The 19093-nt window shown below is 44.8% G+C and overlaps 1 protein-coding gene and 1 non-coding gene across 2 annotated transcripts; one reads left to right on the plus strand and one right to left on the minus strand.

Annotated features, from left to right (window-relative positions):
* Positions 1–4263: 4263 nt before the first annotated feature.
* LOC132587361 (schlafen family member 11-like) lies at positions 4264–14095 on the minus strand. The gene is made up of 5 exons (XM_060259638.1): positions 13879–14095; positions 10235–11493; positions 9216–9344; positions 6245–6983; positions 4264–5068 (listed from the first exon to the last, which is right to left on the minus strand). Exons 2-5 carry the CDS (start codon positions 11484–11486, stop codon positions 4264–4266), a joined length of 2925 nt encoding a protein of 974 aa, XP_060115621.1. The 5' UTR covers positions 11487–11493; positions 13879–14095.
* A 4698-nt stretch (positions 14096–18793) lies between these two features.
* On the plus strand, positions 18794–18890 carry LOC132587427 (Z30 small nucleolar RNA). The gene has a single exon (XR_009556435.1). It is a non-coding gene; the product is annotated as a Z30 small nucleolar RNA (small nucleolar RNA).
* Positions 18891–19093: the final 203 nt, after the last annotated feature.

The following is a 19093-nucleotide window of genomic DNA, read 5'->3' on the forward strand; positions in this document are numbered from 1 at the left end:
AACAGTCTGGAATAGGTAGGCTATTGTTTTTATTAAAATACATGGAAGATTTGGAGCTGCCTTAAAGTGATTCAGACCCTTGGGCCATCAAAGTCATTGTCTACACAGAGCGGCAGTGACTCTCCATGGTCTCAAGAAAAGGTCTTTCCCATCACCTACTACTTGTTCCTTTTAGCTGGAGATGGGACCTGGGACCTTCTGCATGCCCGGCAGGTGCTCTACCGCTGAGCCACAGCTCTTCCTTCCAGAGGCCTACAGTCAAAAATCTTGTGGTTCTGTTCAAATTATTCTTCATTATATTTTAAAACTTGCTTTCAGCCCAAATCAACTGGCATGGTTGGGCATCTGCTGAAACCCACAGCCTGACAAAGGGTGGACCCAAAACGGATATTTGTTTGCTTGATTTATACCCTGCCTTTCTTGCCAACGGGGACCTAATTGGCTTACATAATTCCTTTCTCTTCCATTGTTATAGTCACAATAACCCTGTGAGGTAAGTGAGGCTGAGAGTGCAAGACTGGCCCAAGGTTATCCAGTAATCTTCCATGGAAGAGTGGTGATTAGAACCTGGGTCACCCATGGCGTAGCCTGACACTTTAGCCACTACACCATACTGGATCAATCTTCCTTCCACTGTCTGGTGGCCGTGGAGTAAGTGGAGAGTAAAACCATGACAACAAGCATGGAGAAAAATATCCTGACCCTTTTCAATAAAAAAGGCCCAGCAGGAATTCATTTGCATATTAGGCCACACCCCCTGACATCATCGTTGTTTCACAAAGGGCTTTTTATGTAGGAAAAGCCCTGCAGGAACTCAATTGCATATTAGGCCACGCCCCCTGACACCAAGCCAGCCAGAAATGCGTACCTTCCTGTGAGTTCCTGTTCAAGAAAAGCCCTGCTGTCCCTTCAATAGAGGCTTTAATGTGCAGAGATTGGCAGCTGAAGCTTTTCATGACATGGTGGCAAAGAACATCCCGTTATGTCCTTATGAAAGAGAGAGGGTTTTTTCCTCCAGAAAATTAGCAACCTTACAAGCCCTTCCTGCAACTGGTCCAGAGCAGGGGTGGCCAAAGTTGCTTAAAGTAAGAGCCGCATAGAATAAATATCAGATGTTTGAGAGCCACAAGACAAGGAAGGAAGGAAAGAAGAAAACAGATGGGGGAAGGAGAGGTGGAAAGAAAGCAATTTTAACTTTAAATGCATTCTCCAAGCCACCCGCTGGTCTGGCGTGGAGAAGTGATTTAAAGAGAAAAATGCCTTCTCCAAGCTAGCTGATGGGAGGTGTGGGCTTTGAGAGCCACATGATAGGTGATCGATTTAGATTTATTAACAGCCCACGGCCAGTATAGAAATATATAAATATCACAACAATTGCACAAGGAAAATGATTACACAATAAAATGATTAAAACTTACTAAAATGAAATACATATATTTACAGCTCTAGTAAAACAGTTATGCAATTCAGCTTCCCACAGTTCCTTTAGAAACATAAATGAAGCACAATTTCATTGCTTGAGTACAGAATTTCGCAATTTTTTTTACCAATCTCTGGGTTCTCATCAGAAAGAAATTTATTAACAATCTCTTTGTCGGAGATTTTGGAACCTTTTGATAATATTGGAGAAATAAATGTCAAATGAATATCATTATTTATCAGGCAATGAAGTAAAACATGTCTCTATTGCGCCAACATTACAGGGACAAACTCTCTCAGCTTGAGGGATTTTATCATATCTACCCTCAACCACTGCTGATGGCAATACAGCTAACCTTGCAAGAGAGAAGGCCCTTCTCTGATTGGCATTCTCCAGGCTATATAGATGGGACATGATAGGTGTGAAAGTGCCACGTGTGCCATAGCTTGGCCACCCCTGGTCGAGGCTCCTAAATCACTGAAGTAGCATTTATGCTGCCTTTGCCAAGGTTTGCCAACCTTTTCTTTAACAAGTACTGAACAAATATCTTGAGTTATGCCCTCCACCCGCCCAGTGGCATTTACCAAGCTTCATTCTGTTCTACAAACAGGACTAGGAAGAGCACCAAAAATATCAGCTAAACAGTACAGGGGAAAAATAAACACAGATGAACATCTTATAACTAAAACAATCTTACAAAGTGTAGAGCTTTTGCTACCTTTTCTCAGGTCTTCCAAGGGATCCATGAGCTTCAGTGCAACATCCAACGAGCTACCAGTAGCTCACACGCAATTGATTAGAAACCACTGCTTTGTAACCAGACTAAAAAGAGCAGAGACACATTCTACTCCCTACAGTGTAGCCACAGCTGTTGGGGTGAGAGAGATGGATGAGCTGTGCTGGAGAGGACCCCCTGGACAGTTTTGTGCCCAAAAGTACAAAGTCCAGTACAAAGTGCTGGTGATTACCTTTAAAGCCCTATATGGCCGAGGTCCGACCTACCTGAGGGACCGTCTCTCCCCGTATGAGCCCCAGAGAGCACTGAGGTCAGTAGGTAAAAACAGATTGACCACCCCTGGGCCAAAAGAAGTTAAACTTCGGACTACCTATGCACGGGCCTTCTCTACCGCGGCCCCTTCCTTGTGGAATCAACTCCCAGAGGAGGTGCGGGCCCTGCGGAACCTTGATCAGTTCCGCAGGGCCTGCAAGACCACCCTTTTCAAACAGGCATTCATGAACGGCTGACCAAGCCCACAAAGAAACATCAAAATGGTCCAGTCTGGAGATCCGCCATCATTCACAAACTGACAGGCATAGCGTCGATTAATAACGGTACTGTCAGATCTAACTTAATGTTTTTAGACTTAGTAACTGTTTTAACTAATGTATTAATCGGTTTGGGGTTAATTTAATGTTTGTTAAATGTATTGTTGTTTTGCTGTTGTTAGCCGCCCTGAGCCTGCTTGGCGGGGGAGGGCGGGATATAAATAAAATTTTACTTACTTACTTACTAAAACTTGCATGAAGCTTTTAACTCGATAGCCATTTTCTTACATGAATTTGAACTCGCTGCACTCTCCCACCACCACTACCACAGAGCAATTCTAACATCTATTGACTATCCCTGGCCCAAAGGATGTCCAGCTTGCCTTGACCAGGCCCAGGGCCTTTTTGGCCCTGGCTCTGACCTGGTGGAATCAGCTCCCTGTGGATATCTGGGCCCTAGCAGACTTACTACCATTCCAGAGGGCCTGTATAACGGAGCTGTTCTGCCAGGCCTTCGGTTGAGGCAGGCAGGTGTCCTCATTTCATTCATTCTTTAGTGATTATACCATCTAACAGTTAGACCTGGTGGAATCAGCTCCCTGTGGAGATTTGGGCCCTAGCAGACTTACTACCATTCCAGAGGGATTTTGATAGGAACATGATTTTTGAAAAATGAACAAGATTTGCTATAGTGATGTTGTATTTTTATAATTCAAACGAAAGTTAGCAATATTAAAACTGGGAAGATCCGATTATTTCAAGAGACGTTTCAGTTAGATGCATTAAGAATTGTGGCCCTACATCCCAAGTGTGTTTAGTCAAGATCAAATCCCATTATGTTTTTAGAATATTGCTCCATTATTTGCACAGGTAGAGTACTTTGTATAAAGTAGGATTGCCAATCCCCAGGTGGGGGCAGGGGATCCCCTGGTTTGGAGGCCCTCCCCCTGCTTCAGGGTCATCAGAAAGCGGGGCGGGAGGGAGGGAAATGTCTGCAGTGCACTCCATTATGGAGAGACCCATTCCCATAGGAAATAATGAAGAATTGATCCACGGGTATCTGGGGTTCTGTTTTTTTTAGGTAGAGGCACCAAAATTTGCAGCATTCCATCCGGTGCCTCTCCTCAAAACACCCTCCAAGTTTCAAAAAGATTGGACCAAGGGGTCTAATTCTATGAGCCCCAAAAGAAGGCACTCCTATCTTTCATTATTTCCAATGGAGGGAAGGCATTGAAAAGGTGTGCAGTCCCTTTAAATGTGATGGACAGAATTCACTTTGGAGTTCAGTTATGCTGGTCACAACCTTGCTCGTGGCTCCACCCCCCAAAGTCCCCAGATATTTCTTGAATTGGACTTGGCAACCCTAGTATAAAACCACTTTCTGCATTATACCGTAAGCATAAAAAACTCAAAAAGTCCCACCCACTATGTAAAAAACACTCGGCAGGCATCATGGTGCACACTGATGCTACGATGCAGGCCCCCAGCTTAGGGTGTTTTCATTTAAATGTTTGTCCACAGTTTGTATAAACCCATTGAATTTGGGCAGAACCAGACAAAATGTATGGGAGTCTCCCTCACTGATAATCAAACATCAAATGACAGTGCAAGTTAGCCCTTGACACCATGCAGAGTAAAAGATTTTCGGCAACAGCCACTGGGCTAGAAAACGGATAAATGCTGAACACGATACTTCTTTCGAGGCCTGAAAAACGGCGGACGCTGTCTAGAACGATGCTGTTTCCCTTTGCCTCATCTGCTTCTGCAAAGTCTACAGACAGTTTTAATTTTCTCACCTGTCTCTGCATTTTAGACTTGAGTAAGAGTCGGTATTTATTCCTTTCTATGGCAGTACTGCATAGGATAGCAATGTTTTCCCCAGAATAACCGTCTCGGAAATACTGAAGACATTCCTTTACTATATAATCTGCTATTGCCTCTTCATCATTCACCTCAGGCTTAACTAAAGTACCTCCTAGACTGTGACCACACTGAGCTTCTTTTACCAAAGCTTCTAACTGTTCATAAGGGATGTCCGGTTCATTGGGACTGCATAGTATGTTATGCATTTGTTCTTTCATGGCATCGTAAATTTTAGTGGCATTCCGCACCCCAAGAGTTAGCCATTCCTGAGGTTGCTGAGCATTTGGAGGAGGAAGGCCACAATCCAACAGGTGTGTTTTTTGCAAATAATCCAAGAAGATCCATAAAATGCCAGGCTTATGAGCAGACGCTTGCGTAATTTTCACAGCTTCCCCATACCAGTCACCATCTTTGGACTGGAAATTCTGGGCCTCGTCGATTATGATGTGCTTCACGGATGGAGTATATTTCCCTTTTAAAAAACTGACTCGCGTTACAGCCTGGCAGACATCTTTCATTCTAGAAAAGAAAAATGCATTATTATTAGGATTTCCACTCATGGAATCTGGCTTCTTTATGTTCTCCTTGCTGTGGGAACACCAAAATGCCCACTGAAATCCAGTTTTGGGAGGACAGGGGACCCCAAGGACCAGATGGGGAGGGGTGCATTTCAAACTGCTGTGGGAAGGGGAGGCTGGAGAATCATACTTTGTGGACAGAAATGCTTGCACCTGCAAAATGCTAGTCTGGATCCAAGCCACTGAAGTTTCTGTACATAACAAGTAACCAGCAGATCTCATAAGAAAACACAGCTACTGCCAGACTCATTAAGGCCATGCATCCTAAGTTTATGCTACACCAAGCATTTTGGCATCTCCCATCTGCCTGTCCAGGAAAGAAATGTTCTGGTTGGGTCTACATGTTACATTCTATAATGGCTGCAGCCATGAAGCCCCACCAAAAACAGTGTATATATCAAGGAATATTAGATGAGACAGGGAAGATACAATGTCAAAAGTTAGCACATCGGATACGGGGAAATAGTTCCCCAAGGTGTCCTGGTTGGAGAGTTAGTTAGGAGGCATAGGCATGGGAAGTTATTTGCATTCCAATTTACCAGCTCATATGTTCACTGGGGGTCACTAGATTTCTCATATCGTTTGTTAACTCTTTAAACTACTGGGTGTCTTGTTAGCTTTCCTTTATTAAAACTTGTTTGCTACCCAGACTAGGAGGACAAGTTAGGTAGTGTATTTTTATAGGTGGATCAGTAATCTAATTCCCACTCTGCCTACCCAATGAAAGAACTATCTTCCAATGTCAAATTTATTCTTTCTCCAGCAATAGCCAGCCAAATCCATCTAGTATTTCCTCTGGCCTTGATCAGCGCTGAAGAAGTGATTTGCAGACACCATTTGCGGAATGCATAGGGAAAAAACCTCTCTAAACTACCTGCAAGTAACTTGCAGAAACTGAAATTTCAGGAATGGTCTGGTGTGCTGTCAGCGTATTGTCCCTTCACTGTTTTTTCTGCATAACTAATTCTCTCTAACACCAGTACACCTCTTCTCCTGTATGGCACAACAGCTGCCATCCTTTGTCCCCAATTCCTGGCCTCAGTCATCTTTGTAAGAACTGACCAAGCTCAGAAAGGGGACATAACTGTTTCTACAGACTGCCTTGCAAAATACTTACCTCACAGTCTCACACAGAGGTCTGTTTTCACAAATGTAAAGGATCTTATCAGCGCTGCAATGAAAGACATTTTTCATCTTCTCTATGATCTCTAAGGCCACAATAGTCTTCCCTGATCCTGGAAGGCCATAGACAAATAGCTTCTTGTTCCTGTACAGATTCTTCGTTAGGATCTCATGCTGTTTGGTGGTGAGAAGGTTGAAAAATTCACAGCCAAGCTGGTCACTTAAGAAAGACCTAAACCTTAGCAGGACAATCGTAAGGGCATGGATCAGTTCTTCTAAATCATCTCTTGAAACCACATAGGTGAGAGGGTATGAGACCAGCAGACTCAGATCTGGCTTTACCTCTCCACTGGATCCAATTTCAATGACGTGTGGAATGACACATACTTTCCGAGTATAACCCCCTTCATTCACCAGTTTCAGCTTTAATATATGGGCAACATTCCTTGAATATTCCAACACAGGGATTGTTGAAGTGTCAGAATAATTCTTATTCACAGTAATTGTGTACAGCATGGGAACTGTGTCTGTGGCTACTAAGAGGATATCACAGGCCACACGTGGATGTTGCTGTAGGCCAACATCAACAGCCCAGCTTCTTGAAAAAATCAGGACTCCCTTAGAAAATGGCAGAGCCTCCATCTTCTTTTCCATAATGTGCTTCAGTCCCAAATACTCAGAGAAGAGTTGTGTGCAGAGTTCTTCTGGTTTATGAGTTATCTCATATGAATCTCCTGGAAATTGGAGAACATTTTATTTTAAAATGATGGAAACAATTGTTAAGGCACTATTGAAGTTACTGCAAGTTTAGTGGACTAGGGAGGAAGGCAACAGAGAGTAGCATCCACAGTACAAAGAGGCAGCAAAATTTAGTAAATAGTAAAAAGACTTTACACATTTCTGCTTGTAGCAGTGAGGACTCAGCATCAAGAGATCGCACATGAAACTAAGAGAGACACTTGTGGGGGGAAGGGGGGAGAGAGAGATGATGATATTGGATTTATATCTCACCTTCCACTCCGAGTCTCAGAGTGATTCACAATCGCCTTTATCTTCCTCTCCCACAACAGACACCTTACGAGGTGGGTGGGGCTGAGAGGACTCTCACAGTAGCTGCCCTTTCAAGGACAACTCCTGCGATAGCTATGGCTGACCCAAGGCCATTCCAGCAGTTGCAAGTGGAGGATTGAGGAATCAAACCTGGTTCTCCCAGGTAAGAGTCCGCACACTTAACCACTACACCAAACTGGATCTCCAGTTATGAGAGAGATGGCAACAAACAAATTCCTCCTATTAGCAGTTTAGGCAGTTGGGATGGGGGGGGAAATCACAGAATTGGATGGGACCTCCAGGGTCATATAGTCCAACTGCCCCATACAATGCAGGAAATTCACAACAACCTCCCTCAGGCACCCCCAGTGACCCCTGCTCCATGCCCAGAAGATGGCTGGGAGGGGGACACCATCCAGGATCCCTGGTTAAACCAGCCTAGATGAAATTGCTTCCTGACCTCAAAGTGGTGATCTGTGTTTCCCAGGGCATGTAAGAAAGGGCTATGAGAACTAAGCACTGATGTATGTGTTGGGATATGTTGGAATCCAAGAGCCAAAAAGACAGCCTACAGGCTTCAGAATTTACCTTTTCTGTTCTTTCAGCCTTTCAATAGTGGACACATATATAATCCATGCATAGGTTAAGGTGCTTTTAAACATTTGTCTCAACCTTCAAGAACAGGTCAATTTATACATAATAATATATAGCAGAATAGTGGTTTGCTGCTGTAAACAGAGTTCTGGTACCCAGTTGGAAGACATTTTTGCACAAAATTTTAGATGCCAGAATGCTTGAAGTCTTCCTCCCCTTTCCATTTTTCTTCCTTTTCGTAAATTCAAGAAAGGCAACATAAGATGCGGTGGGAAGGGTATCAGCATAGGGGTGAAGACATGGGTAATATGGCACATTTCACATCCCCAGCGCTCACATAAATACTTTTGCACAGGGCTTTTTTTGAGCAGGAACACAGTTCCGACTGTCTTGGTGCCAGGGGGTGTGACCTAATATGCAAATGATTCCTGCTGTAGTGAGTTTTAAAAAACCCTATGTGAAACAATTGTGACATCAAGGTTTAATACGAGAGCCAGTTTGGTGTAGTGGTTAAGTGTGCGGACTCTTATCTGGGAGAAACGGGTTTGATTCCCCACTCCTCCACTTGCAGCTGCTGGAATGGCCTTGGGTCAGCCATAGCTCTCATAGGAGTTGTCCTTGAAAGGGCAGCTTCTGGGAGAGCTCTCTTAGCCCCACCTATCTCACAGGGTGTCTGTTGTGGGGGAAGAAGATAATGGAGATTGTAAGCTGCTCCGAGACTCTGATTCAGAGAGAAGGTCGGGGTATAAATCTGCGGTCTTCTTCTATATGACCTAATATGCAAATGAGTTCCCGCTGAGCTTTTTCTACAAAAAAAGTACTACTTTCAGAAAACATATCCTTTAATGTGAGATTTTGACAAGCAGACACAGAATATGCAAGAATGCCTTGGAGACTGATGGAGCTGTTTGCTGACTAACCAGTAAGGCAAATTTTATCCAGTGCTCCAATACCTCTTCCAAATAACTAACAACTTGCCTCAGATCAGCCCAAGACTGCTGGGTCTGCTCTGGGCTTAACCCTGATAGAAAGGTTCTTTTTTGGAGTTTACAACCCTTCTGATGGCCCTATGGGCAGTAAACCAAAAGCCATGCAGAAATATAGATTTTTATTGCTTGCAAGCTATTTGGCCACACGTCTCTCAGATATATCTGTGTGCATAAAATGCCATTTTAAAATGGTTTCTTTGTTAATGCTCTTATCCACTCCTGAAACAGGCTGTCTTGTACTGAATAAGAGCAGTGTGAGATATAACCTTCAATATTCTCACTAATTTACACATCCCCTCTGTTTGATATTGCAGAATCAACATGGGAACTCACCAGGGCATAGAGTGCTTTGAAGATCCTTCACACAGGAAAGGCCTTTAACAGAATATACCGATTTAGTAAGTGGAGGCTTACAGGTCCTACTCAATTCGATCTGGAAACCTTGATCAAAGTGGGAAAGATCTAGGAAATAAAATAAAAATAGAAACTCTGTCCATGTACTGGATCATAAATACAAGTGTTTGACTCACTCTGAAATATCATGGCCAGCGAGGGCAAATCTGTAACTTTGTTAGTTTCCCAAAGTATGAGATGGGGCACTGGCTGTTACCATCAAGAATCCATTTTGCAGGCTGATCTGTGGCCACCTTACCTCTGCCATTCACATGGGGCCCATCCAATCAGGAGACTGTTTACTGAACTTAGCAGGTCCCCTCACCTGCACTCCCTCCTCTAGCATGCTTGTACAAAAGCGCAGATGCAAGAATGTTCATGCCGCATTTCCCAAGGCCACCTTTCCTATTTTTATTCTCTTTCCCTGCCAAACTGCTGTAAAGTTTGGTAAAGAAATGGGAGAGAATCCTTTAAAGAGTTAAAAGTGGCACTGGGGGAGGAGGGTTTCAAATATGAGTTTAGCTCTATTCTTCCCCCCTTCCCCCTTAGGGGCGCATTAAAACCTAAGCCTGTATGTCCACTAGAACAGGAATGAGATGGTAAAAATCCTTTTACTCTTGATTTCTGAGAATGATTTTGAACCAGATTGAGATGCCTTCTTGACCATACAGAGTAACATGGATCCAGAGAGTTGGATAGGACCTCCAGAGTCATCTAGTCCAACTCCCTGAACAATGCAGGAAATTCATAACTACCTCCTCCCACACCACTCCAGTGCACACCTGCAGAACTGTTAAAGAAAAAAACTGCCTCTCTTTTCTATGCCCTGGTCCTTTTTGTGTGATTTCAAACACTTCTCTTCCAGCAAGAAAGGGTTAATCAATATGGCAGCAGGAAGACGTCAAGCATACAAATAAACTGGACATTAAACTCTACAAGGCACATCACTTTAACAGAACCTGGGTCTTCTGCTGTCATCAATTCAATCCATTCATCAACTTGCAGTTTCGTCACATGGTGGTCTTTCACAATCCAAGAATCAGGAGCTGCCGCAAAAACAACACAGCAAAATGGCTCAACACGCACAGCAAAGACATAACCATGCCTCGTTCCGTTAGCTTCATAAACAGGCATGATTTTACATTCAGCTCTGACTTTCTCTAAAGAGGTGCAGAAATGGAAATAGGGCAAAATCTCAATGGTTTCCTGCACTTCGATTTTCACTTGATCTGGCTGTAAGTTTTCTTCATATCCAATAACCTTCCGGTAATCACTCACACCAAAAATTACGTATCCCCCTTTGGTGTTTGCAAAAGCAGAGATGTAGTCAGGCAGTTTGGCTCTAACAAATTCCAGGATGTTCTCAGCCTTAAATTCTGCCTCAGTTGACTTAGTCGGAAATGGGAATTGTTTAAATTCAACCTCTGTTGACTCAGTGAAATCCAGGAACTCTTCATATTCCAGCCAGTCTCGTTCAAAAAATTTAGCAGCGGCCTTCAGAATATCTCCTTCCTCCTGCATGCCAGCTCCTCTTGAATGCTGGCTGTCATTCCAAAGACGAGCCCTCTTCTGCATTAGCCCCGCCATCTCTGCAGGATCTTTCTTAGCAGAGGCCTGCTTCGCTTTCAGAAACTTCAGAGCCTCCAAGGGTTTCATTTTCACAGCTGAGGTGCCAGATCGCCAAAACAGCCCAGTCTTCAAGCAACAGAGGCGAGCCTTTGATATCACTGCAGGTTGCGATAGGCTCTCGCTACTCCATGTTTTGACCCAGATCTGCAAGTAAGAACCTTCCTGGACTATGTCAAAGTATTGAGAGAAGAAATCTGATTGAATACAGTCCCGAAAAGAATTCTCTATGTCCTGTCCAATCCCGTGTTGCTTATAGGAATAGCCCTCATTCTCGATTTCAGCTCTTATCACTCCTCCCCCTGAGTTGAGTAAGGAACAGCCTGCTTGGGTGAGATGAGTGGCTTGCCTTTTTAGTTTCTCATCTAGCTCCTTTTTTAACGCTTTTATTTCTTTTTCAATATCCTTGTTGGATTTTTTGAACTTATCCTTCTTGTTCTGCTCCCGAACCTTTCCTTCAATTTCGTTACCCCTCTTCTTCATGTCTCTTTGTTGTTCACCAAATATTATTTTCCCTACATTTATGACATCTTCAGGGTAGTCAGTTATTAAATGGAACTGCAGCTGGTCTCCGGCAGTGGCCATTTTCCACCTGCACAGGCAAAGGTAGGAACAAGCAAATAAATAGGGAAACTTTAGTATTTCTACAGAGAATTTTCATTTTGAAGCACTTTACAAATATCTGCATGCTTTCGAAAAGCTGTTGGCAATTCAGAGGGCACAGCCCCGACATCTACCTTAAGATTCATTAGCTGAGTTAGGCAATGGGTATTCGCAAGCAAACAGATCACAGTCAAGGCTAAGTGGATGTTTTACTGATCACCTCTTCAAAGATAATCAGGCAAATAGCAGCAGATACAGAACTGTGAAATGATTCTGCGAGAGGATGCTAAAGAACTAGAAAAAGGTACTGCTGCCAGAATAGCTCACCCTTTCCTAATTTTGTGGCCCAATCACATGCACACTGAACATATGCTAATTACCGCACACTATTAAAGCCAGAGCCCTGACCTGGATGGCTGAAACTAGACCAACCTAGTCAGATCTTAGAAGCTAAGCACAGTCGGCTCTGGTTAGTACTTGGATGGGAGACCACCACAGAAGTCCAGGGTTGCTACATAGAGTCCGGAAAACTGTCTCTGTTCATTTCTTCCTTTGAACACCGGGCAGGCTTTTGCCCTAAGTAGGCTGCAGCTTGTCTATCTACCATCCTTAGGGCTGTAACTATGCTGCCTGAGTTTATGTAATTTACTCAGAAGGAAACCCCTAATCTTCTATAGCACATACTCTCTTGTCAGTCCAATCCTTTACCTCATTAGGCATACTCTAGATTTCAGATGACACATCCAGAATACTACATAAGAACATAAGAGAAGCCATGTTGGATCAGGCCAACGGCCCATCAAGTCCAACACTCTGTGTCACACAGTGGCAAAAAGTGTTATATACACACATACACTGTGGCTAATAGCCACTGATGGACCTCTGCTCCATATTTTTATCTAAACCCCTCTTGAAGGTGGCTATACTTGTGGCCGCCACCACCTCCTGTGGCAGTGAATTCCACATGTTAATCACCCTTTGGGTGAAGAAGTACTTCCTTTTATCCGTTTTAACCTGTCTGCTCAGCAATTTCATCGAATGCCCACGAGTTCTTGTATTGTGAGAAAGGGAGAAAAGTACTTCTTTCTCTACTTTCTCCACTTTACTCTACTTTCTGACATAGGTCAGAACTAGGCTGAAGTTACAATCCCACACATAGGCAATGATCCAAAGAACATTTTTTATGGGGATAAGCCCCACAGAATGAAATCTGAGTTATGTTAGAGTAGACTGAGGGAGAAGCTACAAAGTGTTTGCACTATGTCTTCTTGAATAAATATAGACTGGACTGGAGCTTCCATAACTAACAGATATTCATGATTGTAGTGGCTGCAGGAGGAGCCTAAAAGTTGAAGGTTTCTTTACCGAAACCAGTCTGAGCTTCTTGATTTTGCTGCAGCATCCATTCCTTTGTTATTTTTTTCAATGATCCACTTCAGGACAATTTTGGAATAGTATTTGGACTGTGCACTGATATTCTTTATGGACATTATTTGTTTAATCTTATTGTCAGTGCCTATTTGTCAGCTACATTTAATTTTCTTTATTACAATATACTAGAGATTTTGACCTCCTGAATGCAGTGCTCTCTGGGGTATATGTGGGGAAAGGCGGTCCCTTAGATAGGCAGGTCCTCAGCCATATAGGGCTTTAAAGGTCAATACCAACTCTTTGAAACGGATTCGGTACACAATAGACAGCCAGTGCAGTTCTTTTAGCACTGGTTGAATGTGCTTCCATCGGGGGAGGCCCATGAACAACCGCGCCGCAGCATTCTGCATTAGATGCAGTTTCCGAGTCAGAGTAAAAGGTAGCCCCATGTAGAGGGTATTACAGTAGTCTATCCTCGAGGTGACCATAGCATGGATCAGGCATTGCTAAGTCCCGGTGCTCCAAGAAAGGGGCCAACTGCTGTACCCGCTGCAGATGAAAAAAGGCAGACTTAGCGGTCTGCCAGTCTTAGCCAACTGCCATACCCACATGGCTGCACATGCAGGCTGGGAGGGTTACAAGCAGGGGGAAACCAGGGGGGAAGCTGGCCCGGGCCCCCTAAAGGTGTGGGGGCCCATAGGCCAGTGCCTACTTGGCCTAATTGTTAATCTGGCGTTGCTAGAGAGATGCTGTCTCTGGGGATGCCCACAAGAAGAGCATGAAGATAACTATCCGAACGTGCTGTTTGTCCCCAGCAAGTGGTATTCCGGAGAGCACCTGAGCTTAGGGTTCTGGAAAGGAGGCAAAGGCCAAAAGAAAAGAGAGACATTCTATAAGGACCAGAAATAGCAGGACTTCTGAGGAAAGCACACAGAGGACGGTCCGCATGTCCAAGGTACACTTACCAGTGGGGGTACAACCTACTGATGACACAGGGACTTACTTCCGAGTAAGCCTGTCATAAACTTGGGCTACGCAACGGTACTTCAGCCCTTGCACACGTTGTCGCAGCTTCCCCCCCTTCCTGGCTATATTGCAAGTCTTGCGTTCTTCGCTTTCTACCCACTCGCGGGCCACAAAAGCTTTCTCCGCAGGAGACTTTCGTTTCTCTACTGCTTTTGCTAACTAGTCTGGACTTGTCGGTTCAGATTTGGCGCCCCAGCTGCCTGTGGGTTCGTCGCCCGATGCTGATTGGTCCGGAGGAACCCGCCGAGGAGCAAGGACTCAAGGAAACCGCGCAAATACTTCCGGTTCCGAATGGATCGCGGCAAGTTGCGGGGCATAGGATCATAGAGTTGGATGGGATCTGTAGGGTCATCTAGTCCAACCCCCTGCGCAATGCAGGCAGTCAAGACCTAGCAATAGGACGGGCCCGGGGGGGGGGGCAAAAAGTTGACACCTTGTCCCTCATCCGCCCCCCCCCCGGGATATTCTGCATGTGCTTCCACAGTCAAGACCTGAGCATCGCTTCGGAAACTTCGACCCCGCATGTGAGAGCCAGAAGTGATTGATGCGCACAGCTTCGTATGGCTGGCCTCCTATCGCTTGCGCACGAGGTTGGGTAGGGTTTGGGACCACGATTGTTCTGTTTATTGCAGGATCGGATCTCAGGGCCAGTTCTTTCTTGGGGCGGGCCTTCCCCATGCGGTATTCAGCGGCAGACTGTTTCCGAACATGGGGTCTCCTCCACTCCGCTTGGCTAGAGAGTTAGTAGTTAACTCTAGAGTAGTTAACATGTGGTGGCTTATCTTCCTGAATCAGAGCAAAGGTCTGTGTGCTTCAGTGGTGCTCTCTAACCTTTTGGAGTTTTGACACAGCGCGATGGGCGCAACTACGATATGGCTATACGAGGGGGCGGGGCGGGGTGGACTGCCATAGAAGCCGTGTTGGATCAGACCAATGGCCCATCCAGTCCAACACTTGTCTCTGTGCCACATAGTGGGCAAAACTCAGATGCCATCAGGAGGTCCACCAGTGGGGCCAGAACTCTAGAAGCCCTCCCATTGTTTCCCCCTCCCCACCAGCACCAAGAATACAGAGCATCACTGCCCCAGAGATAGTGTTCCATCTGTATCTTCAGGCTAATAGCCACAGATGGACCTCTACTCTGTATGTTTGTCCAGTCCCCTGTTGATGCTGTCTGTGCTTGCAGCAGCTACCTGTTCGAATCTGCTTCCTGTTGCAGTGAATTTCTCGTGTCAATTACTCTTTGGTTGAAGAAGCACTTCTTTGCATCTGATCTAAACCTCCTGCTCGTTAATTTCATCGAGTCACTCCATTCGAGCGCTCATGAGTTCTTGCATTGTGAGAATGGAGAGAAGTACATTTCTCCAGACGATCAGCAAGTGAATTTGCAAAGCAGGGTTAAAAACATTTGAACCCAACTGCTGAAGTAAAACAGAATCACGGTCACGGAGTGGGGCTCGGTGGATTGCAGGTATGTTAGAAACTAAAGGCTATCTTGGCAATCAGCGAGCGGAGAACAAACTTCAAATCGGAGCCGGAAGTGCACTCCGCCCCCCTCACATTTGTGCTTCCGTTCCTCTATGCATCTAGGCGCCCTTGCTATTCCCCCTTTCGCGATTCGAAAGCGGGAATGTGATTGGACGAATGAGAAACCAAAGGGGGAGGAGGAAGCGTGAGAGTCGCCTGACCTGGCTGCGAGGGCTGTGATTGGGTGAGAAATGCAAGACGTTCGGCGGTCGCTCCTGAGTCAAGATGGCGGGGAGTTTCATTTGGAAAGTAAGTAAGGGAGGCGTGAAAAAGCGTGAAGAAAAGAATTAGAAGGGGAAGGATAAAAAAGCCATTTCTCTTAATTGTAGCTCTCCTGCTTAACGGCAGTTTTAAATTGTTGCTTTTAGGTTTTATGGATTTCATTGTGTTTTATTGCCATTTATACTGTAAATTGCCATCAATTCTTGTAAGGCAGAGAGGTGGCTAATAAAGATTTGAAGTAAATACATTGATTTTGTTGGTACGCAGTAAAGTCAAGGCCAGTATGCTGTTCTCCACGCCAAATGCTGCAAGGGGAAGCCAGCCAGCATAGCTGTCTATCTCCGAGCACTTCATAGACTTGTTCGTAGAGACTCCATCTTGGGATGTCCATTGTAAATAGAAGTGGATAGAGCTAAAATAGATCAAAAGCTTGGAGCATAAATCAATGCTTAGTGAAAGGCTGGCTCTGGGAAGCAGCTGTACCCTACAGACATCTCTACCATATTGTCTGTCTTCAATATTCAGAAGTTGACTACCTCTGAATATGATAGATCCAAGTGGGCAGCCGTGTTGGTCTGAAGCAGTAGAACAAAGCAAGAGTCAAGTAGCACCTTTAAGACTAACAAAGTTTTATCACACTTCATCAGACAAAAGTATGGAATGGCAAGCAGTCCTAATTATAAAGAAAGTGGGCAGTGAGTTAGTATGCCCACTTTCTCTATATTTAGGACTGCTTGCCATTCCATCCTATGATGTCTGATGAAGTGTGCTTCTAGCACACGAAAGCTTACATTCTGAATAAAACTTTGTTGGTCTTAAAGGTGCAGCTTGACTCTGAATATGATACTCCATCATGGCAAAATAGCTTTTGAGGGATCTACCTGTTATTTCTCTGAACCCTTTTATCAAGAGCCCAAGGACCTTGCTGGTCAGAGCTTGGAGATGCAGCTGATCTAGCATCTGGTTTCCAAGTGGCTAGGAAGATGCTGTGTCTGGGGATGCCCACAAGTAGAGCATGAAGATAACTGTCCTGCCATGCTGTTTGTCCCCAGCAAGTGGTATTCCAGACAGCACTTGAGTTTAGCTTGTGGAAAGGAGGCAAAGGCCAAATGATAAGCAGGAAGAAAAGAGATGTTCTAGAAGGACCCGAAATATATGCCGTACTTAGCTAGAGAGAAGAAGGATTTGCAGCTGCATTGCTAGTCTCATGAGGGTGTGTGCTCTTAAAATATCTCACTCCAAAAATTGAAGCTAACAGATAATACTTTGCATTCCTAGGGTTCTTTACCTATTCAAAGCATTTATTTAAAATATTTCTATCCCACCTCATCTCTTTGGACTCAGGGAGCAAACAACATAAAAACGTAAGTTGTAAAGGCATAAATTAAATTTAAAATGCCAAAGATGCTTGCAGTTTAAAAGCATTCAGGCTTGATGTTGGCAATTTTTAAAACACACAGAATCAACAAGCTCACAGCTGGATCTCCTAGAAACATTGGCTCGCTATTTACCAAATTTTTTCTGAAAGAGGACTGCCTTGCTGATAAGCTTTTCTAAAAGACTGGTCCCACCTCAGAAAGAGCTCATGATCTTTCTGTGGCTGCTTGGACCATTTTAAGGTGCAGGCACCTTCCAGAGGAGGCTTTAAGAGTTAATGGTACAGTGTAGCATACTGGGAGGTGCAGTTTGAGAAGTATGAGGATCCTAAGCTATGAAGACCTTTGAAGGTAATAACCAGAAATTGGAATTGTATACAGATAGGTAGTCAGTGCAGTTAACACAGCACTGGAATTTACGCGTTCTTGGGTGGCAGAACTCAGAGAGGAGTTTTGTTGCTGCATTCTGTACCAGTTGGGACTTCTGAGATGTCTTCATAGACATATACTGAATCATATACATATGCTGCCTTATACTGAATCAAATCATTGGTCTGACAAGGTCCATATTGTCTACTCAGACAGTATCTCAGGCAGAGGTTTTCATATCACCTACTGCCAGGTTTTTAACTGGTCAGGATTGAATTTGAGAGTTCCTGCAGGCAAGGAGAGGTTCTTCCACTGAGCCATGCCCCCTTTCCTTCAAAAGCAGCCCCACACAAAGTGTGTTAACAGCAGTCCACCCTAGAGATTACATTAGCACGGATCAGCATAGTTAGCAGAATCTAGATAAGGAGCTAACTTATGGGGAGGAAAGGTCCTCTGTGCAAGCACCAGTCATTTCCGACTCTGGGGTGATGTTGCTTTCACGTTTTCATGGCAGACTTTTTACGGGGGTGGTTTGCCATTGCCTTCCCCAGTCATCTCTATGCTTTCCCCCCAGCAAGCTGGGTACTCATTTTACCGACCTCAGAAGGATGGAAGGCTGAGTCAACCTTGAGCCGGCTACCTGAACTCAGCTTCCACCGGGATTGAACTCAGTCCGTGAGCAGAGTTTGGATTGCAATACTGCAGCTTACCGCTTTGTGCGACGGGACCGCTACAGTTCTGGTTACTCCATCTCAAAAAGGATGCTCTACGGGGGTGGTTTGCCATTGCCTTCCCCAGTCATCTCTATGCTTTCCCCCCAGCAAGCTGGGGACTCATTTTACCGACCTCAGAAGGATGGAAGGCTGAGTCAACCTCGAGCAGGCTACCTGAAAACCCACCTTCCACCGGGGATCGAACTCAGGTCGTGAAGAGAGCTTAGGACTGCAGTACTGCAGCTTTAAAACTCTGTGCCAAGGGGCTCTTTGCTAACTTATGAGAGAGATGCAATTGAAAGGTGATCTGAGCAACAGCATTGACTTGCTTATTCATTAACATGGTCAGGTCCAGGAGCATATATTACATATACAACCACAGTAGTCCTGATAACAGCCTTGCAAGGTAGGCCAGGATTATTATCCCATATAATCAGTGCAGGAAGAAGTACTGCAAGTGGCTTGCCTCTTGGTGGGTATTTGGCTGAAACGAGTGGAGAATTGGACTGGTCATTCTGTTACCCTTGGGCTGCATCAGCTCTCCCTCATTTCTGCCTCCTGGTATTTATCTACGCCCTGTTCAGGGCTGAGGAACAATTTCCCATTTCTGGAAAGAGCACATTGAGCTGGGTTATTAACTGTAGCTAGGGGCAGGGCAGAGGGTGTTACTTTCAAGCTATGCCAGAGGCGATGATGAGTGAAGTATAGTCTGACCTGGTATTGCCAAGGCCTCTGCTTTGGCTCTGACCAGGAGGTGATCACATAATCTTCTCTCTGAGCTGGCCCTGGCTGTCTTCCTGCAGCTGAGTTGACCTGGCATGGCTTTGAATGGTCACGGTGGCAGCAGTTTTGCTGCTACCTAAAGATGGTGCCTTTGCTGCGCATTGTACTGCGATGTCAGTCTGCACTCTGGGGTCACAGAAGTCATCGCTCTTGCACTGGGATGCCTGCAACAGTCCAGGAGCTTCTGGAGATTGCAATTAGT

The sequence above is a fragment of the Heteronotia binoei genome, chromosome 18, assembly GCF_032191835.1.
Source record: "Heteronotia binoei isolate CCM8104 ecotype False Entrance Well chromosome 18, APGP_CSIRO_Hbin_v1, whole genome shotgun sequence".
NCBI lineage: Eukaryota > Metazoa > Chordata > Lepidosauria > Squamata > Gekkonidae > Heteronotia > Heteronotia binoei.

Coding starts and splice junctions, on each gene's coding strand:
- LOC132587361 (XM_060259638.1), bottom strand. CDS start 11,486: ATGGCCACTGCCGGAGACCAGCTGCAGTTCCATTTAATAACTGACTAC. Junction 9,345..10,234: donor GATGACAGCAGAAGACCCAG/GTTCTGTTAAAG, acceptor TTTATTTCCTAG/ATCTTTCCCACTTTGATCAA. Junction 5,069..6,244: donor CCTCTGTGTGAGACTGTGAG/GTAAGTATTTTG, acceptor TTTCTTTTCTAG/AATGAAAGATGTCTGCCAGG.